Source organism: Panthera leo, chromosome C2, assembly GCF_018350215.1.
Source record: "Panthera leo isolate Ple1 chromosome C2, P.leo_Ple1_pat1.1, whole genome shotgun sequence".
Lineage (NCBI taxonomy): Eukaryota > Metazoa > Chordata > Mammalia > Carnivora > Felidae > Panthera > Panthera leo.
This window is the reverse complement of record NC_056687.1, coordinates 111,651,654-111,674,627: the sequence shown is the minus strand read 5'-3', so window position 1 is coordinate 111,674,627 and position 22,974 is coordinate 111,651,654. Positions and strand designations below refer to the sequence as shown.

Here is a 22,974-nt window from a genome sequence, read left to right as displayed (position 1 = left end):
AACTGCGTATCTATTTTTTCAGGTTAGGCTTCCTATTTGTATAGCTAGTTAGTAACATGTTAACTTCAAAACATGTTAATTTCAAAATGTTATTTTCAGATCCACTTGGAAACTAACTGGAAGAGATAGTGATATTTGTTTTCTCTTGACTTTTTTGTTTTGCTTTGTTGTTTGTTTGTTTAATCTGGACAGATCACTTTTCACCTAAGGCAGTCTTTTAATCACTAACCCAAAGCCTAGTCACTCATATGCTTCTAATAAGTTAGGTAATATTACTATTATATAGAAATATGAAAACTCATACATTAGTTACAAGGTTATTTTACTGCATGAAAATGCAGTGACCGTAGACGCACATTAGAATTCTACCATACTCCTGGCATAGACCATTGTAGTTAGTTTTAACTGCTGTGTTCCCTGTCTGGAAGCTTTTAAAAAGCAGAGGTTGTGCCTTGGTCATCTATGAATCTTTGGTGCCTGCCCATAGGTCTAACATGTGGTAGACTTCCAATAAATATTATATTGCTTTACTATTATGAAAATGGAACAAAATGTGGAATACCAGTTGAAATCTTAGCTCCTAATTTATGCCATAACCTTCTTAACCTTACTTCCAAACTTTACAAAGAAACTATTAAACTAATTAACATGTTACAGTTATAAATTAGACCATACATTTCATCACAAGTTGACACAGTCACCTCTTTAAAAGTCCTCTTTCATTCAAGGAAATGAAAAATAGCATTGTGTACAGAACACTAGAATTATTTTACTTGGATTTTCACTTCTCAACTAATTGTGATATCAAAAAGATAAAAATATACATCTGGACTCTCATCTAAGTCTGATAACTGGACTGGAAAAAATGTCAGTTTAGTTAAGTAACAATATTGGTTGGTCAAAATATTTTATGTACTAGAAAACAGTGTTGTTGATTGATTTTTTCATCTTTGAATATGTATTCTGTGAATTTTTCTCCCCTATGGCATTAGACTGAAAAAGTGGTATTTTTCTGCCATTGGTAAGCATTATGAGTAAAAAATCAATAGTTAAATTGACCCAATAAAAGATGTCTGGGACTTACTGTTGAGACAAGAACATCAGGAGACAAAGTATACAGACTCTAACAAGGCTCAGAAGCATCTTTTGCATTTGTTTTGCATATGTATTAAATAGCATCCACGGTGCTAATGAATTGCATTTTTTTTTCTTTGGAGTCTGTTTAAGCCAGGATTCTGTTAACTAATGGATAGGCTGCAGGTTCCTTAGAGCCAGAGTCAGCAACAGGTCAGCAACAGACTTCCCACATGCCAAAAATGGAGGCATCTGGTTTAAGGTTGCTAGACCTCTCAAGAAATTTGTATGTAATTTGGCTTTTTTTGCTTTGCTGATCACTACTTGCTTCTCCTCAGCATTATATTTGCATTCTATGTGAAAAATAGATTTAATATTTCATTAAGATTTTATCTAGATATATTTATTTATCAGACACTGTTGTTAAATGGTAAAGGGACTTCATAAAGAGATAGGATCAATATGGTAATATTAATAATTCTAACTCTCTTTTATGCACATATAAAATTCATCTAACTATGCTTATTCATTCCATGCTATTGTTAAATGAGTAACTCAAAGGAATTTTTTTAAAGCAATGGTGTAAATATACACATATTAATCATTTGAACTCCATTTTATATACATATATCTGCATATTCTTTAATTTTTTTAATGTTTGTGTGTGTGTGTGTGTGTGTGTGTGTGTGTGTGTGTGTGTGTGTGTGACAGAGAGAGAGAGAGAGAGAGAGAGAGAGAGAGAGAGCGCACAAGTGGGGAGGGGCAGCAGAATCCAAAGCAGGCTCCAGGCTCTGATGTGTCAACACAGAGCCCGGTGCTGGACTTGAACTCATGAACCACAAGATCATGACCTGAGCCAAAGTCAGATGCTGAACCAACTGAGCCTCCCAGGCAACCCTGCATATTCTTTAAATATAAATAAGACATACATATATATAAATCCAGTTTTATTATTGGCTTTTTTTTCCTCTCCTTCCTTCTGATCAGTATCATTCAACACCTTGTATATGTCAGGAAGTCTATAAAACACAGGGTACGCAAAAGTAATCTCCCTTTTTTTAGTCGAAGTGTCTGTTGCTGACCCACATCAAGTAATTTCCTTCAACTGTATTTTCATTTTTAACTTTTCCAGTTTGAAATAAATCCTCTTATGTGTTACCTGAGGGAGGAATAGTTTAGCAGGAAATCACTTACTAATCACAGTTCATTAATCACATAGAAAGAATACTTTTTTAAATGTCAACTCTTCACTCCTAGAAAACGTATGTTTCCTTGTGGAATCTCGATGAATTAGTTTGTCCTCATTGCCTTTCATACATTATATTATATTCCTTAGGTGTTCATGAATTGCACATACAAATTGGCTATTACTCAAGTACAGAGTCTTGTAATCAGAGATAGCAGGTGTACCTTTTCTTTGATTTTCCTGTTATCTTCTTGACCATATAATCAGGCTGTTATTTCTCTATCTGAATAGCTTATTGAAGGCTATGGCCAGTGGTATGCAGGAGCTGGCTCACATAAGACTTCTTTCCAACTCCAGGTTAAGTGATGTCATGTTGGCATCTTGAAATTGGCCATGGTAGGAGTATTTACACCATGGAAATTGACAACTCAGGGTCCTTCCCTCTCCAGAGAGCCACTTAGGCACTTAGCAGCACCCGCTGTTTTAGTGTCATCTCTTCTTCTTTAAATCATTTGACCATGTAGAATTTTATTTCCAAATATTTTTCCCCACATTTTTTGCGACACTCAGAACATTTCTCAGCATACCACTTGCTAACTGAGTGACTGAGCAAGTTACTTAGGCCTTCCGTGTCCCAGTGTCCTGATGTCTATGTTAGGGATAATAATAGTACCTACCTCGGGATTGATGTGAGGTTGAATGAGAAATACATTTATCTCAGTATACTAGCAAAATGCCTGATGCACAGGCACTCCATGATATGAGCACTCCAATAATACTACCTGAACTTGTCTCTCTGTACCTTAACTAATAGATATTTATTGATCCCATACTAAATACTTAGCATTTTGTTGAGTCCACTGGGTTATTGATTGAGGCCCAATGCCTGTAACAGTGAGTATTAGTGATAGTGCCCTATTGCAAAACACTTCCTCTTTTGCTATTCCAACCTAATGTCTTTTGTCCTTTCTGTCTTTTGGCTTAGAATTTTTTTCCTCCCCTAAAATAGTTTTGTGTACTTTTTCCATATAACCTTATCCTCACCCCAGCCCTGGCCATGTTATTGTCCTGTCTCCTTGTGTCTGTGGTATGCCCCATTCATCTCTGTCTGTCTTCGGCAGAAGAATTGTAATTATGTACCTCTCTCCCTCTCTCAATTTGAGCACATGGCTTGTGACTTACCACTTTGTGTTCTTACCGTTTAGTGAAATACTGGATATGTAGTACACCAACTAGAACACATGTTCACTCATTGTTGACTGAAGAAATAAGACGGACTTTGCTCATAAAGACCTTATTACTTGGTTGAAGAGGTAATACATATACATGGGGAATGAAGGTGAACAAGAAAGCATTTTAATAATGGTATCTATGTTTTTAGGTTTTTTAAGTTTATAATTTATTTTCAGATATAGATGATTTTTGTAAGTAGGTTTAAGTCAGTTGTGTTTCTGTTACAGATATAGATATTTATGTTCACAGATATAAATGAATTGTTAGGTCAGCCAGATCAGATGGTTAGAAGCAAAGTCTAGCTTGTCAAGTAGGTTTTGTGACTTTGGTTCAAAAATATAATACGAAGTTCAGTTATTCTTCCAGGTAGTAACTGTTTCTCTTTTGCTTTCTGTTTGTGGTGTGGTTTTGTTTTGTTTTAGTTTTGTTTTGTTTAGCTTTTAAAAATTATTATGGCAATTTTCAAACATATACAAAAATTAGAGAAAATATTGTAGCAACCTCTATGTATGTATGAATCAGCATTTTGTATGCATGTATCCATATGTGCATCAGTCAACATTTTGCCCATTTTGTTTTGTTTCTTACCTCACACATACCTTTTATCCCTGATGTATTTTAAAACAAATTCGGACATCCTATTAGTTTACCTATAAATTCTTTAGTATGCATCTGTCTGTGACAGATTAGAACTTCTTTTAAATATAATGCTGTTTCCAAATCTATCAAAACTGACAATAATTTCATTGTATTACTTAGTACCCACGTTATGTTTAATTTCCCCCTGTTGTCAGAGCAAGATCTATTTTTACAGGTGGAGTGATCAGGTGAGCATCTAAACAAGATTTACACATTCCATTTGGAAGTGAGGTCTTTTGAGATTCTTTTAGTCTGTGATAGTTTCTGCTCCTTTTTTCTTCCCATGCCTTTATCTGTTGAAGACTTTAGTCACTGTCCTGAAGAAGATTTGAGATTCTGAATGTAGCTAGTTGTTTCCCTGTGTATTGTTGACCATGTTCTTCCATCTCCCTGGTTTTCTGGAGACTAGAAATTAAAGCTATCATTGAGTTCAGTTGTAATGCTATTTATTATTTGGTGTGAATGCCTCCTGGATGGTGCTGTGTACTTTCAGTTGCATCTCACCAAAGGGGCATAATTTCTGTTGTACTCACATTTAATGATGCTAAAATCTATCAATAAGTTCAGGCCAGCCTAGGCCAATCCTATAAAGTTCTTTATCAGACTTGGATTAGTGTTTCATCTCATTGTTCCTTATTGCATAGCTTCATGATTTCTTTTAGGGATTGCCAAATGATGACCTTTTTCATTCTATCATTCCTGCTGCATTCATTACCTATAATTTTTCTATAGAGAACTTTTTTTGGTAACTAATTGGCACCTTCATCATATAGTTTATATTAGAAAGGTGGAGAAAAATGCATGAGTTTTATTTATCTATTCCAGAATATAATTTCTTAATACATGACCCAAATATAGATACATTCAAAGTATTCTAACAAATTTTGATAAAATTTCCCTTGGGGATATTCTTTGAGTTATTTCTCTTAATCCTCTTTTGTTGATTATTACATTTTGAGAATATTCCTTCCCTTGTGGTGACAGGAAGTCTCTTCTCCTTCCTTTTGTGTTTACCATAATATACCTCTATATGATTGAATTTATCCACTTAGAAGATACTCATTGAGCATGTTTTTTTGGGGGGAAGACAGGTAAGCACTGTGCGAGTCGCTGGGCATATGGACACAAGCCCTGCCTTTTTCATAGAGTTATATAGTTTGGATTTATTTTCCATGTATAATGTGATGTGATTAAGAAAAATATGTATATGAATCTGGTTTTGGTTACTATAATATTTGATGTCCTATATTATAAATATGAACCAAGAATGCTTTAACTGACTTTAGAGTTCCTGGGCGTAGAGTCCAAAATAGGGATAATAAAGAGGTTTAAAGTTAAGTTGTTGGTGCTGACCCAAAGAAAAATGACATGTCTCCATATAGGGCATTGTATGCGACAAGCCAGGAAATTTTAATTTTTGTTATTTGAAAAAGTAAGAAGAGGGAATGATGGGGATTCCCCCCCCCCAAAAAAAAAAAAACTGAAAGTAAATGGGAAGCTCTTCTGCTATTTTATCTTAAGCAAATATACTTGAACTTTATTTGACTTTTATTTTAAGAAAGTGAAGGTGACATTTTAGGGATGTATTTATCTCCTGTAATTGAAGTCTGTTTTGTCAGGTTTTTAAAGATGTTTTTGGATTTTAGGGAATGTACAATTCTGGAGACCCTTGTGAACATTTTCTTGTGTGAATAGCCAGTGTAAATAGGAGTAGTAAGGTACTGCTCTCTCTATGGGATCCTATGACTATGAGATAATATAATATTGGATTCACCAAAAAGTGGATTATGTAAATCTGAGGTTATGATTAATATTTTGTTAGGCATGCCATATTAGCTTATAAACTTTGGGTATATTAAATAATCATTGTAATTTTAAAACGCTTCTCAGAGGTTTTCTCTGAGATAAAAACTCTACTTCTGTTCAGATAGTATATAGCTATATAGTTGTTATGATTGTTTAAAATTAGGGTAGAAGTCAAATTCTGGGCATGTAATTAAAATAATTTTTGCAATTGAAAATCAGTAGCTGGGAAAACTTTACATTCTGCTTGTAAGTCTATGCTAACATGTTTTATGATGTTATGGAGAAGTGCTGGGAAGCAAGAGAATTTTAAGAGAAGTGGCATTACGTTTGCTTTGCTAGCACTTATCAGGAAATTTGAAAGGAGACAAAAAGCTAAGCCCTTTAATTGTGATGTCTGGTAACTGAGGATTAGACTGAATTTAGCTTTGAAGATCAACAAATGGGCATTTATATTATGTCGATTGAAAGAAGAGTTGCATTTTTGGCGTGAGGAGATAGCTTAATCTGTATAGCACAAAAGCTGACCCGAAAAAGTAGACTAATATCTAAATATTGACTGTTTTAATCTGTTGAAAACGGAAGGCTAGCATCAAGGATACAGTAGTAAAATTCTAAAAGGAGTTGTTGAAAAGTAAATGTTACGCAACATGAAAAGAATACCAGGGGAAAAACTGACAAGAGTAGAATAACAGGAAGATTAGTCATTTCTGGAAGGGAAAAAAAAAAGGTGGAGAGAGGGGGAAGAAATATTTTAAACAGGAATGCAGAACTGGAAGTGCTAGTGCGAAGAGACAGATAGGAGCTAATTTAGGAGTGAAACGGAGCCTAAAAAAGGAAAAATACTGGTCACATTTCATCATGCAATATAAAGTTTATACGAACAAATAAAAATAAAAACGGGGACCATTTTCTGTTGGTAACTGAGAGAACCCTGTAAAAGTAGTAAAAGAATGATGTTTACTTCTTAGCCTATTTGCCTTGGCTGAGGTCAGCCAGCAATGCCAAATGCGCATAAAGAAAATGTATTTCTTTGAAAACACACTTCATGTCCTACTCTTTTCAGGGGTTGGATAAAATGAAAGCATCCTGGACATTTTAAAATACGTGTGCTATTTGGCTTGACATAATTCTCACTTACACATTTCCTTATCTGACTACTGAAGGAGTAGCAGTCTCCCGAGCATTTTAAGAATTATTTCTGGAAATCCTCAAAAAATATAAATTGCAACTCACTATGTATCTTAAAAAATATATAACAATCCTTATAACAGAAAACAAGAAAGTAAACTTCACAAGTGTGTGTGTGTGTGTGTGTGTGTGTGTGTGTGTGTGTGTGTGTAATCCCATTAGTCCCTAGTTTCTACCCAGGTAGCAGGGGCATTTGTGGAACAGATTTGGCTGGGCACATTTTCCAACTGCTCTGAGTGTTCTCATCTGTCAGATGGGAACAATAATATGCCTGCCTTAAAGTTGTGCAATGAGGATTAACCGAACTAGTAGACATACTCATATACCTAACACGGAGGTGGCGTTTTGTTCTTTTAATTTATAATCTTGTCCCCAAGGCATGGAACACAGGCTTGTATGATGCATTTCCAGCTAACACATGAGAAGTTGGACCGGTGCAGGAGAGGCTCTTACTCATGCCCTTGACAACTTAAGCTGTTATTTGATAGGTTACATATGTATCCATACTTGACAAATGTAAATGAATTATTTCTCTTGGCCATTGCTTACTAACTCCAGTAAACAATGAACTGCATAAATGTATTAAAGTAGATCTCTCTAGTGTTATATAAGCACGATATCAGGACAAAATCTGCTTATTCCTCTATTAGGAAAGATACACTAGTATTATTGAAATGTAGAAAATGGCTTAATGTATATTGAAATAAAGATAAATTAATCAAATTTAGAGACCCAAGACTTCTGTTATTTTATGTAACTATATGTAATATGTCATCCTGTGTTATTGAATTAATAGAAATGTGATATATAATCAGGAAAGCATTTCCTGTTGATTTTATGACAAATTCCAGTTCTTTCATAGCTCATGTGCACATAACTTGCTGAGATAAATTCTAACTCCAGGACAAAATTTGGTATTGTCTGAACACCAAATACTACTAAAAAATCTTCCTGTTTCTCTCTCCTCGTCCTCTCTTTCTCTCCCCTTTCTGTCTTTACCCACACATACTGATACACACACACACACACACACACACACACACACACACACACACGCACACTGACACACACACACACACACACAGTCCCTGGGCATAACCTGCATAGGAAATGTTTATTTTCCAGACTAAAGGAAACAAATGTTATCTCGAACACTGAAAGTCCTTCCTTTTCCTGGTTTGGAAACACTAAGTCACACTGAGTTGCTTGTAGATTTTCTTTAGCTAGCATTTAGGTTTATTTAAAGCATAAAGTTGTGAGGACAGAATGACTCAGGGGTTTGTAATGCACAATTAGAGCTTTTCACTTTTAGGTCACCATTTTATATTTGGCTGACTTCGTGTTAGTTAAGAATTGGTAATAGTGTGTTGTTTACTTTCAGGACAACCTGGGGAACTCACTGCAGCCTTACCTGTTTTGATCAAAGTGTGGCCTAGAGTTGGTGCTTATCAATCCCTTTCTTTCCAGATAAAGCCAAGTTCAAGGAATTAAATAAAAGAGAGTATACCCAGTAAAAGCTGATGAATAAAAAGCTGCTAATGTATTCATCTACAGATATGACTTCTGTTGTTTGATATCTTTCTAAAGTAAAGTCTTAAAATGACCCAAACTTATATTTCTCTGTTTTTAATTGCACTGTCATTAACATCAGCAAGAAATAATAATTGTTGCTGCAGTAGATAACTTAAACAGTCAAAAAATATATATATTCAAATATCTATGTATCTGTATCTATGTATCTAGAGATAGAGATATACAGATATTTAATATTAAATATCTAATCTATTAAATATCTAAATATTTAATATTAAATATCTGTATATCTCTATATGTAGATATATATCTGTATTTTTTCTGTATCTAGATATCTAGAAATATCTATATATAGATATTTGAATATATATTTTTAGATAGAGATATATAGATATTTGGAAGATATATAGATATCTGGATGACTGCATAAATGAGTCATGATCTTCCTAGTCTATCACTTAGTAGTGCCAAGGTCATAGAAATCATTTGTTATGATCTGTCTTATGTAAAAGCCTATGAGGTTACTTTGTTTTCCTCATCCAAAAGATGTCAGAATGTGTTGTTTTTTTTTTAGAATTTTTGAATAACTTTTGTGTTAATTTAGTGTTAACATTGAAGACAGATAAATTTAAATCTTGTTGTCAGCCAAAGAGTGAATCAAGCTTATGTGGGTACGATGTATAATGCCACCACTCAAGGAACTCTGCAGAGAAGATAATTGTCTAGAAATTGGGTAAAGAATTGTTACCTTCCTTCTTTGGAAACTTTTGATTTCAAAAATAATCGAGAGTAAATAGACTCTAATGTATCACCTCAGGCTGTGCCACATGGGCACCTAAATTTCTTCTTGCTAAATGCCACCAAATGGCTGTATTTCTTACAGCTTATGGCTAAATTCTGACAGAGGGTATATGACTTCACCATAACTGTATTTTCTCTCTGAAGTTTTCATAGTTTCTTGTGCTAATTTATATTAGGTTAAAACTGAAAAAGCTGAAGCTAGCCAAACTTTGTCCAGAGGGTTGGGCCTGCTGCCAAATTAAAGAGAGAGATTGGTTTCCATATTCTCCATTGGTTTCGCAGTCTTATATTTGCGACTGTAGGTGCTCGATTTGAGCTGTCTGCGATTACCCAGATGGCTTTGTGTCCTCAAGAGCTCATTCAAAGACGGTCATTTCAGCTGCTGAATATTCAAGGAAGTACCTTGGTCCAAGGTTGGTTCAGCCCATATCTCAAGGGATGATCCTCAGATTTCTGAAGCTTCCTCTGATCTCACAATTATTATCTTGGTCCTGCATACAATTAAATGTATAATTAAATGATGCGAATAAAATAGAAGTATGGCTGCCAGCAATGGTAATCCCCCAAACACGATGACCAGTACTGTGATGATGATAATGTTACTGCCCTGTTAGTGCTTCTGAAGATAAGATATACTTGGGAAAAAATGTGAAAACTGAATTTGTCCTCTCCTTTTTTTTTTTAAAAAAATTTAGATGTTTGTTCATTTTTGATAGAGAGAGAGAGAGAGAGAGAGAGAGAGAGAAAGTGGGAGAGGAGCAGAGAGAGAGGGAGACACAGAATCTTAAGCAGGCTCCAGGCTCTGAGCTGTCAGCCCAGAGCCTGACCCGGGGCTCGAACTCATGAACTGTGAGATCATGACCTGAGCTGAAGTTGGACACCCGACTAACTGAGCTACCCAAGTGCCCCTGTCCTTGACTTTTATTAAAATGTGAGAATCGCAGGTTGCATTTAATTCCTTAAGTTAGTAAACACCATTAAGAGAAGTGAATGTGGACTTGTGTATCATATGAGCTGACGTACTTGATGCATTATTAAGTTTTTCAGAAGAGACAGAAATAGCCAAACGTCCTCCCACCAGGGTTCTGGCCAGCCCTGACGTTTCTTACTCCCTTTCTTTAAGGATAACATGACATCAGCTTTTGAGAGGCAGTGGAGGGTAGGTATAAGGGGGAAACCACAACTTCAGGAGCTGCCTTCCCTGGATCCAGAGTTGACATTTGTTCCATAGTAGTCATATGAGTTTGGCAACTTCCTTAGCACTCTACGCCCCTAAATCTTCCAGAGTACCCTGCTAAATGGGAGCATATCTGCCTCTTTGGGGTGTTGTGAACCTAATAATACAGGTCAAGGACTTAATGGAATTTTCATGGCCCATAATATCTACCATCATGCATGTTAACTATTATCAAATTATAATTTTGTGTAAACATGTTCTAGTGTCTATCGTATTAAAGGTACATTTGCAGTACAGAAAAAACTGTGAAAACAAAAATGAATGTTGGATTTTAGCAAACTGTTTAAGGGCCCCACTTCTGGAACTGGGCGACCCTGGGTTCAAGTCAGTTGTGAGCTCTGTGACTTCGAACATGTGATGGCACCTGGCTGAGCCTCCCTTTCCTCATTTGCAAAATGGGGTGGTGATTACATCTGATCTGTAGTGGTTTGGAAGGTTAAATGGGATAACTCTTGTAAAGCACTAAGAACAGTGCCTGGCACTCCTGGAGCATTCAGTAAGTGTTAGTGATTGTTCCTGCTATTGCTTTGAGGATAAGGTGAACACGTGAAGTAGTAATATGACAAGAAACATATACTAAGATCCTGTGAATGTAGGGTTTCACTTTTGCCACTGAGAATTTGTACTCTCTACTGTGCAGAGAACAATGCTTCTGTATTCTCGTATTTATGACTCTTTAATTGATGATTATTTTCTTAATACGTAAATAGCATTTACTTAGTAAGTAAAGTATTTTTATTTTACTTTTATACTTTATGATAATACTTTATAAGTATTATTTACTTAGTAAGTAAATAGCATTTACTTACTAAGAAAATAATCATCTGTTTTACACTTATCCTTGGTTGAGCTATTTAAATTTTTTAAAGATCTCTAGGTGCTTTTTCTATCTATAGGATTTTGGCTCTGGATAAATCAGTTTAGTAAAGTAAATGCTTTGTTAATGATGTTATCTGCTTGACTCTGTTGTGCAGCTGTATTCTAGCCACTCGTTAAGTTGAACAGTACTGGTAGGAAAAACAGCTCATCAGTAACATCCAAATGGGAATGAAATATAGAAGCAAAGAGAAGTCATTGTTCCTTCTGTAAAATAAAGAGCATAAGACCCGATATTTCCCCATCTGTTGGGAGGGTTGTAAAGATTATGAAAACATAGCGTTTGCAAAAAGCGATTCTATGCCAGGAAGGCAGATAGAACATTAGGAAAGAAATGACCAAAATTGCATGATGGCATTTATTTTATATAGTAACATCCTTTCTTTCATTAACAGGAAATTTTAGGGCAATCCACTTGCTTATTAGGAGCGAGGAGGGTGAACGAATTCTTAAAAGGATTCATCAAGGCTTCCTCATAATAAAGTAAACCTTTAAGAACATGTTTTCCATAGAATTAGAAACTTAGAATTTCATAGTAACAGTGTATTTATCACCTTGTTTGGGGAGCAGATTTTTAAGCATGATCACAGGAAAACACCTGTTTTGACACTCTGGGAAAGGTGCAAACATACGGGCAAACTCTGTCTAGGTGTAGAGTAAACAAGAGTGCTTTGGCTAGCATCCTGCAAGGAGCTGGGTCTAAATGGTCTGCTCCTGCTTCTGCTGCTGCTGCTGCTGCTAATACTGCTGGGAAGGAAAAGTGGCTGACCTGGCATATCCTTTACTCTTGGTGCTGCAGCAGTCACTCAGGAAATGTTGTTTAAGGGGAACCTTCTGGATCCTTTTCATGGCACCATGGCGAGAAGAAGCCGTATCTTATCTATTGAAGATAAAGCATGGAGTTGGCTAATGGATGCTGGTGAGTGAATAAGGCAAATGGGGAGCCAGTTCGCAAAGATCTCTTTTGGGAAGGGCTGATCTCTCGAGGACTGACATGGCGCCCATTGGAAAGTGGCCTCAAATAATCTGAACACCAGAATGTTGTTTTAGAAGGGAATCATAGTTCTACCACTGGTGACCTGATCTGTGACCTTATATCCATTCCATAAATGAAGTTCTTATTTGTTCCTAGCTTTACTACTTGAAGATACTAATCCTGAGGTTTGTTAGATACCTCTGTACATGGAACATGGTTTCCAGTGTAATTTCCACTATTTTATTTTTGCTCTTGTTTTTCTCTTGACCCACAGTGACTTAAAAAAAAATGACTTTTTAGTATGTGAAAGCAAGTTTTCCTCCTTTCAATTCTAAAGGAGCACTTCCTTTTTTAACAGCAGTAGACTATAGAATTTTAACTTAAGAAATTAGTATGCATAATTCTTGCCAGGAATATTCTTTTCAATTCAAGATAATTATGTAAGCAAATTAGTAAGCTATTGGCTATATTAGTCAGATAGTTGCACAAGATTAGTCTTTAACATTGCTAATGTATCCATGTACCAATACAAGGTAGTTTCTTTGAGTAAGTTTCTCTGTTAGTAAAGTGAATAATTTGAGTGAGGTATCTCACTTTTTCTCACTCTAAAATTTTCTTTTCCCATTTTGCCAAAAGCTACTACATGACTTAAAATACATATATTTCTCTTCCATCTTATAATTTAGAACACACATGAATATATGCCAATTAATAGTTTACCTATGTCTTTCATTAAACAATTGGAAGATATAGAAAGAAGTTTTCCAAAGGTGAAGGCCAAATTTTCCTAGAATAGTTAATCTATGTTTAATAGGTTTTCCATTAAAAAAAAGTAGACAGTTAAGTTTAGGAATTTATAGTAGCATTATAAAGGCTCTGACAAGCCATGTAGGAAGATAACTGTTTATTAAGAAATTTTCTTGATCACAGTCCTCCTAAGTGCCCTCCTCCTGCCACATTTTTGATTAGTGCCTTTTCACATGTGGTACCACCATTCAGCCAATGAATCGTTATTGAGCACCTGCTGTGTTTCCAGGCTAACTAGGTACAGGGATACAATTGTGAGCACATTTGTCAAAAATTTCTCACCTTCTGATGCTTAACAGCAGGGAAAACACAGGTTTAGATGATTTGATCTTATTACTTTAGTAAGATACTTCAGTAGCAATAGAATGTATATTTTTAAATGGCTAGTACTGATTTTTCTATTTCCACTGAAAATAATCCTGACATACCATGTAATCTAAAGAGTTTTGCAAATGAATCCATGTTGCCATTTTGCATTTGGCAACATTTACTCGTTCACATTTTTTTGTTTTAGTTATTGTTGGCTAGATTGTTGAAACTGATTTTCATGAGTGGGGTTGACAACATAGGTCAGAAAAACAAACTGTAATTGATGTTTTATATTTGTTCAAAGTCAGACTATACATTTTTTTAAAAGTCCACTTCCCTTTGGTTTCCACCATTATGGCTCACTCAGTCTTTCCTTATCCAAAGCTATCATACTGAAAATATTATGTTTTAAAATATTAAGTTTTAGTTCACACCAACATCTGAACTTAGAGGCACTGTTTATACAATAAAAAATATTTTTAGGGGGAAATTCAGATTCTCCATCCTTTTCCGTCATAAATTCTCAATTCTCTCAAATTTAAAGTACTAGCTGCCTGGGCAGTACTTAGTATTATGTAGCCTAAGGATTATTTCATTTTATAAAAGTGGTGGACCCTTAGTGATGTAAGGGATGTAAGTAAATTTGCCCAACAAGAGCTGCTTTTATTGTGTGTGTTATTAACTATATGTCTGTATCTATATGGTGAGGCATGGAAATCAGCCTTTCCTAAAACAGCATGATTTCAGCTACTTGATACCCAGGTAAAAGATTATTATTAATATTTTGGCTAACTTGAATTTAAAAACATAGGTAAGTCAATATGTGAAGTCAAGAATTGCATACATGTAACCGCCATCAAGCAGCAGATTTTCTTCTTATTTATTTCTGAAACAAGCATAAAACGGCACCCATGGTTAATTTGTTTCTAGTCTTGAAAAAATGATAGTTCCTAAATTAACCCGATTATTTTTATTTTGACACATATTAGGAATTATTAAAGTCCTGTCAGAGTTTATATTTCATTCCTTACTTGATTTTATCCAGCTCCTCGAAGCAGAATTGTCTTAGGGTCTGTCTCTTGTACCTTTTTGATATTTAATATTCAGCGGGCTCCTTTGCATGAGCTCCTGAGGGCTTGCGAATCATTGAAGAGCTGTGAAAAGTGGTTAACAAGCTAGAAGGAGCTCTCTGGAAAACAGAACATTATCAAGTCCAGCTTCTGGAGAGTCTTAGCGAGCGGTTTATGTGACCATGCATTAACACCTAGCACATTAATCACACTTTCCTGTCTTCCTCCTCTTTTCTTCCTCCCTCTTCTTCTGTGCCTTCTTCTTTTAATTTCTGAACACTCTGTGTCCACTTCTTTTTCTTCATATTCTTTTTCTCTCATCTCATTGAATTCCTCCTTCAGCCTTCCTCATCTCATCAGGATAGGAGGTGGTATATTTGATAAAACATTTGTTGTTCTTATTTAAAAAGCAATTTTATTTCTCAAGTTAAAATCAAGTTCAGTTTAAACTTCGGTTACATTTTGTCCTCTGATAATGGACAGCTTTGCCTTTTAATTTCTGCTGCCTTGTGGATTAGCACCCTGTGATTTTTTGTATTTGTGAGTTTTCTTAATATGAATGTTAGAACGATAGGATTTAGGAATTTTATGTCACTTACTAGATTGTTAAGCTAAAACACAGTAGGCATACTGTAATATGTCTTCCTTACTTTTCTTTCTAGACTAGAGCTCCATATCTCCCCCTCAACTGTGTTTTTGGCTCTCTTATGGGATGCTAGAATGGCCTGTCTCCATGTATTTTGTTGCATTTCGCCATTGCTTCTTGTGTTCTGTCGGGGAATTTTGGTGATTCTTTTCAAGCGCTACCTGAGCTCTGTGCTAGTTGTTCCGTTCCCCCAGGGTCTTGTGCTGTGTGGTCATGTCTCCACTTCCTCCGCCCTGTCCATCGACAGAGCCTGGGTTCCCTGATGGCTGCCTCTATACCCTTGTGAGGGCGGGAGTATTCCTTCCCCTGCTGCTACAATTGAGCCCGTGCTGGGTACCACATTGCCCTCTACACTTGCTTTCAGTTGTTAAGGCTTCCCAAGCTTTGGCTGTGGCTCAGTGATCCTGCTGTCAAAACCCTGAAGCTTTTCTAGCATCGACACTCAGTGGTAGCAGCAGGTGTTGGGATTTCTCCAAGCCCCTAAGACCCTGGGAGCAAGAGAATGGCCGTTTGACATAGACCTCAGGACTTTTCAAAGCACCAAGAAACGTCTGCAGAAGATATGTAAAGGTAAGATTCTGATTTCTCTAGGAAGCTGTTCTAGAAGCTGAAAACCTACAGCCATGGATTTAATGTAGACTAAATAGCTAAAGAATATCCTTGGGGAACTCTGTGCTTGATGATAGAGCCAGAATATGAGTCTTCGGTTGGGTAACTACGTATTAAAATGCCTCTTTTGGGAATTTGGTATGATAGCATTTCTAATCTATTTTATTTATATTAAACTTGGCATTGAATAGATTAAAAAAATGTTTTTTCCATTCTTTGAATTGGAATCTATGAAGCACTCTTTTCTCTTTCACAGTCTACATTGTGTATTCAGTAAGAGAAATCTTGAGAATTAAAACAGTTAAAACAGTAAAAAATAAAGTAGAAGTTATTTGTTTCCAAATGCCTGTATTTTGTTTACTTCTGTTAATGTTTAAAACTAGAAATATTAAATTACTATTTCCTTAATTTATTTACACTCAAATTTCTAAAGCCGTAATTAATTCAAAAGGAATGGGAAGAGGTGTTCAGATCGTGGTACTTCAAGGGTACAATATTGTCCTTTGTCAAACATTACTGCTTAGCATTCTAAATGTAGCATTTCCTCTTCTTTTAGGGCTTGATTTTCAGTTTTTTAAAGGGGAATCATTCCCCGCCCCTAATTTTTGGGAAAAAAAATCACTCCATATGGGTGTAAATAACCTGGATGAAGCGGGGGCGAGGGGGAGAGGGAGAGAGAGATCAGCAGCATCTTGGCGTGAACAGCACAGTCACCTATCTCTTCAGCATTATTTACAACTTTTATTCTTTGCCCTGCCTCCATTCGTAAGCAGTAATCTGTGAAGTGATATTAAGACAGCTCTTCTAGTATGAGATCCTCAGTGGCCTTACTTTTCATTCATCTCTTTTTTGTCCTTTGTTTTCTTTTCAATGTGGACTCAATCTGTTAATTGATGCCCTGTAGTTGGAATCAAGGCTATTAGCTGTCACATTGAAACTCCTTCATCTCAATAACTGAATGTGTAACTGAGGTTTTAAAAATGAAAAAGAGTATTTACTAATAGCCATACAAAATGAAGCAAGGTTTCTCTTTGATAGTGCTTATTTAGAATGCTTGTTTTTTTTAAACTAAAAGATGTTCAACAAAGTATTTTATTTACACTTGAAAATAACCCAGTTTTATTTCCTCGAGACCTCAAAAGTATAAGTGAATGGAAGTCTTTCTAGTGCATTAAATCGGGTAATTGATTTCATGTGTAAAAACAGAAGAGGACAATTGTAATGCTTTAATTCTTAACATTTATAATGAGTTTATAGTTTTTGAAAATATAAGGCACAGTCTCAAGCCGGGAGGTTGCATTATTCTCAGGTTGGCTTCTGAAGTACATTTTCCTTTTTCTATTTATTTAGAATTCTTATAATCTTCTAGGACAAGAATTGAAACAATGTATGTACTTAATTATCATTATATATTATGTTATAAATTGTATTATAGATTATATTAAATATTAAATTATTAATACATAAAATGTTATTTATAATGTTTAATAAATAAAATAGTATTTATAATATTTAATAATAAATAAAATATTATCATTAAATATTAAACATTAAGATAGAGTGAGTGAAATTATTGTAAACATTTATAAAATTACTTTAAAACTTTAAAAATACTTACAATATTTTGAATGGAACATAATGAGTTAGTGGTATTCACTGCATTTAATGTTTAATGGACAAAGTAACTTCACATAAGCTGAACTCAGTACAGTAAGACCTAAGTGATTTCTTTTTTAGGATGTACAGAAAAAGTACATCATATAAAGTATTGGTGCCATAAAGATCTTAGCAACTACCTGAATAGAAAAAATCTATTGAATAAATAATAGGATGACCCTTTTGCAGATAAGGGAACAGAGGGCTGATAATTCACAATTTTTAAGCCTAGAGCCAAGACCAGAATACAAATCACTGAATTCTAACCCAGGGCACTTGACTCTAGGCAATGCTGTTTACTGAAGTTGCCTTACATTTCAGCCTGCCAGTGTTTGCAGAGCAAAGAATGGAGTCTAGGAGTTAAAGTGATTTTCCTCAGTATCAAGTGTGTCTGATCACGGCTGATAAATGTGAGCTCACTTCTGCAGTGTAGCCTGATTGTGGCCTTTCGAATTTCCTTTTTATTTCTGCCTCGTGTAATGTGGCTTACCTTACTTATATTAGGATTTTCAAAAGTACAGTGCAAGAATCATTAAAATATTTTTGTTCGGATGGACTATTAAACTTCTGGCATGCCATTTATTTCAGTGTGTGATCCTATAAATTTGGCAGTTTTCTGAAAATTTAAGTTCTTAAAATTGAAAAGATTACACCTATGTGTGTGTGTGTATGTATGTGGCAGTTCATTTTCTGTTTCTAAGCAGAAAATTTTTAATTGACTTCCACTATTTCCAAAGTTGAAAAATTCCTCAGCTTGCATCTTTAAAGGTATCTGTTTATGTGTGATATCATAAAAGTGAATGGGTGCACATTCTCTGTGCTATAATAATTATATGTAAGTGGAATTATTTGACATGTTTGTTAATTTAAATGCTTTCTGGTTGCCTGACTTAGAATTATTACCTCAAAATCCAAATTCTCCCTGACTTTACTGAATATCTATCATCATTTAATGGGGCCATGCCCAGGCTCCCTTTATGCGATTTTTTGGGAGGTGTAACTATAATCCATTCCCCTTGAATGATGCCCAAGATGGACTTAAGGCCCAATATGGATGGACCTGAGAGTAAAATGTGTGCAAAACTAAGAATGAAAACTCTGAATGCTCTTTTTAGGAAGTTCAGTTTGAAAACTAGCTGGAGTACTTTTGGAATAGAGATTTATAACACTTATTTTGGAAAAGATGTGAAGTACTTACTCACTGAAAGTTTAGTCTTGAAGTCTTAGGCCAGTTCTCAAAATAAGGTTCTTAACCCCAGTCATAATGATCCCTGAGTATTTCTGCCGTCACTCAACTCATAAGACTGGTACCTCTCAATTTCCACTGTTCGCTCTTTCCTGTGTATTCTTTATCCTTTCTTGGAGAGAATGAGAACCATCTGGACTGGTGGACAATGAGCACAGGTCCTTACTAGTTGTAACACCTGGCCGTAAGTGCTAGTTCCCAAATTCAGTCCTAACCTTTTCATGGCATAGTGCCATCAAGATGGTTCTGCCTAAGTCTCCTTCCACTGCAGTCTGTTTACTCCTTGGCTATTGGACCTTGGAAAGGCTACTTACTTTGTCAGTTGTAGTCTTACCTACTCTAAAATATGAAGAATATAATCTCTTTGTCAGGATTTTTATGAATATTTAATTTAATTTAATGAGAAAGTGTATGCCAAGCACTTAGCACAGTGGCTAGCATGTAGAAAACAACCAATAAATTGTTGTTGTTATGTAATTTTCCCAAGATTTTATAACTAGAAAGTGATTCAGACCCAAGTCTGTCTGATGGGAAAACCAAATGAAACAGGAATACATACACTCTTTCCATAAGCAATAGCATCAAGAACCACAAAGCAAAAACTCATGCTTGTCTCTGAACTCTGACACTGCTTCTCATACCTACTCATATGACCTACTCATACCTTTTATGATGCATAAATCATGATGTCATGTATGCTGATGGGGAAAGTTGCATAGTTCAGTGGTTTAGAGAAAACTCTAGGAGTAAGTCTTCCAAGGATTAGAATTTCAGCCCTGCCTCATAGGAACTGTGTGGTATTAAGTAAATTGCATACCTCTCTAGGGTTCTTTGTGTATGAATCACATAATAGTGTCTATTATATCACATTATTGTAGACAGTAAGTGATAGAAATTAAAGAGCACCTCCAATAAGTGACTTTTATTATAATTGATAGAGATGTAAATGTTTCTTTAAAAACAATAGCATGTCCACAAAATGAAATGCATGGTTTATGAAAATCAGAACCCCATAAAATGTTAAAAATGGATAGGATCTCGGTGATTAGATGACTTTCCATTCTCCAAGAATCCATATGCTTTCCTTGTCAAAGCTATTTTCCCAGTGGCAGACCAGTGCAGAAAGGGGGAGAAGGCATCAAAGGTCAGAATTGACCCAAATATAGAGTGGTTGTACCATCCAGAAGGTGGGTGAACTCTCTATCTGGGTTGATGTCAGTGAGTGGCATCAGAGTAACCAGGTGATGACAATAGTCCTGGTTAAGCAGATGTGGTGGGATTATTTTCTTTCTTTTTTGAAGCAGAACCCAGACCAGCAGCTGGGGCTCAATTCTGGGGAGAGTGAGTTAACCTGGGCTAAGCTGAGTATCACGGGTTAGCCTTGAATGCTAGTAAGACCAGGGACTTTCCTTCCTAAATTCTCAAACTTCTTGAAGTCAGAGATGTTCATCTTAGTTGTTGGCAGTGCCTCACATAGGGTGTAGGAAACAGTGGGCACTTGATACATGCTTGATAATGAAAAAAGGGAGAACTCATTTAAGGGTATCATGGCCAACCAAGGGATTGGAAAGCAGGGCTACAGTGCAGGAAGAACAGGATGCCTTGGGGCTCCCTCTGGGACAGAGGGAAGAGTTGAGGCAGATGTAGGGGTGGGCCAGGGACCTGAATGTACATAGTCTTTGTAATGACTGGTTTAGGGACATGGCGGAATTGAAACTGTCAGTGTAGTCTGATTAATTGATGTAGGCATAAAGTATTCCAAGTTTTTAAAACTTTGCAGGCAGAGGACCTAGAGTTTAAAGAATCAAAATCTATTAGAATCCATTTACATTGGTTTCTCATGCAGTTAAAAATGATGTTTCTGGCTTTAAAAATTCAACTTTGGTGCCAGAGATTTGAGGAAAAATGTATCTGTAAATAACATCGTTGATATATATAAAACCTTATATTAGGAAATTATCAAAATATGGTTTTCAATATGTCATATTGTAAAGTTGTAATTTGTAGTACATGGTCAGAAAACGAAGAGTTTATGCAGATGATGTGGGAAGTCAGTGTCATTCTAAAAGCTGAATATTTGTGGGGGACGATGGGTAAAACTTTGAGGCTTTTTCGTTACAAATTTTTGCTACTCTTTTGATGCGTATTCCCTAAAATAATAAGATGAACATATCTTTCAATCAAAGTATATATTAAAAACACAAAACTTACTAAAAAAACTAGCTATGCTTATTGTTACACCTAACCATTTTTGTTAAAATTTAAGTTGCCATAAAGGTTTTTTTAGATAATCCAAATAAGAATTCCAATTACTTTGCATAGTGTATGGCCAGATACATTAGCTCCTTGTCTTTAAGGACAAGGATATTGTGTGCTGGCACCTGAAAGATAGCTGTTTGGTAAACCTCAAGTGAGCAGGGTGCCCGGGTGGCTCAGTAGGTTGTGTCAGACTCTTGATCTCAGCTCAGGTCTTGATCTCAGGGTTGTGAGTTCGAGCCCCGTGGTGGGCTCCTTGCTGGTGTGAAGCCTAAAACAAAACAAAATAAAACAAAACAAAGTGACAAAACTCCTAAGTGGGAGTTAACATCACACCACATGTTTCCATGAGCATTTTTGTCTCCTTAATTTGAAAAAGACCATGTGCTACAGTCGTGCTTCTCTAATGTTAAGATAGTGGGGAGCCGTCCCTGGTATCTCAAGAACGGACTCTTAAATCAAGTGCTAAGTCATTACATATTAAAACATTTTTGCTTGGCAAAGTACTCATTGATATGAAGCTAAACAAAAAATGGAGTACACAATGGCAAAATCACACTGACATACATCGTGTATTTTATAGAAAGCGGGGTCTTTCTGTGTGTTTCTTTTCCAGTGTGTCTGTAAACTTGCCCTCTCCCTCTTGTTCTCCCTCCCTTCCCGCTCTCTGTGCGCGCGCGCGCGCGCGCGCGCGCGCGCGCACACACACACACACACACACACACACACACACACACACGTGTAGAGATGGAAATGCACACACACAGGCTTTTGCTTTTACCATAAAGGATTTACACCAGAACCAGGAATTGGATGATATTAACTCCTTATAACCCTTTCTAACCAGTTGCTTTTATGGCTTTGTGTCCCTGAGTTATATGGTGGGTCTAGCATACTTTTTGTGTGTGAAAAACTGTGGCAGGTGCTTTTATTTTCTTTTCCTGGTATTTCCTGATGCCTGATTTTAGTTTATTTCGGCAATTCATCATGTGAGTTTTGATTAAGTAATAAGCTAGAGACATTATTGAAGCAGTATGTATTAACCAGCAAAAATTCAACTCCCCATAAAGTGCTGTACACATGAAATAACTTAGATACTTGAATACCAGTTTTTCTTCTCCTCAGCCTTGCCCCGGATATGCTCTTGGCAGTTTTAATCTGTTCTGTTTTACCCTTTTAAAAACATAAAAGGCAGTGGTACAAATAAAATCCGTGCAATCTCTCCCTGAGGAGAATTTTGTCATTGGAAATAACAGTGTCAGCGCTAATAAGAGAGAAAATGTTCTAAATAAAGTGAGTGGTGTTTAATCATTGTCACCATTCTTGATTAACTGTCTGGAAACCTCACATCTAGCAATTATCACAATAGTTAAGGTAAACTCTGTTTTAGACCCCACACCAAATATTTAAATAAAATGACTTTAAGACTTTAAGTAATCCAAATTTTACTTTTAGAGTCCAGGATTGAGGAATTGCACTTATACTTTCTTTTATGGTAATTTTAATTTTGAAACTGTGTTGATAAATTTGCAAACAAAAATTTAATAAACTCTCAGATGACAAAGGAGTACCTACCTAATTGTACCATATTAAGATTGCTGCATGGGGCGCCTGGGTGACTGTGTTGGTTCAGGGTCCAATTTCAGCTCAGGCCATGGTCTCACGGTTCAGGAGTTTGAGCCCCACATCGGGCTGTGTGCTGTCAGCACGGAGCCTGCTTCAGATCCTCTGTTTACATCTCTCTCTGCCCCTCCCCTGCTTTCTTTCTCTCTCTCTCTCTGTCTCTCTCTCTCTCTGTCTCTCTCTCTCTCTCTCTCTCTCTCAAA

General features: G+C 36.0%; 1 protein-coding gene across 12 annotated transcripts in view; it reads left to right on the top strand.

The window, feature by feature from the left end:
• MBNL1 (muscleblind like splicing regulator 1) overlaps positions 1 to 22,974 on the top strand; it is a 204,542-nt gene that overhangs the window by 78,090 nt on the left and 103,478 nt on the right. For 3 of the 12 annotated variants that reach the window (XM_042903551.1, XM_042903550.1, XM_042903552.1), the window contains exon 2: positions 12,373 to 12,492. The exons of 8 other annotated variants lie outside the window; for them this stretch is intronic. In XM_042903551.1, coding sequence (XP_042759485.1) covers positions 12,487 to 12,492 — 6 coding nt within the window. In that variant the 5' untranslated portion in view covers positions 12,373 to 12,486. Of the gene's footprint in view, positions 1 to 12,372; positions 12,493 to 15,397; positions 15,952 to 22,974 lie in introns of all 12 variants that reach the window. One more of the 12 variants, XM_042903553.1, reaches the window with a different exon arrangement.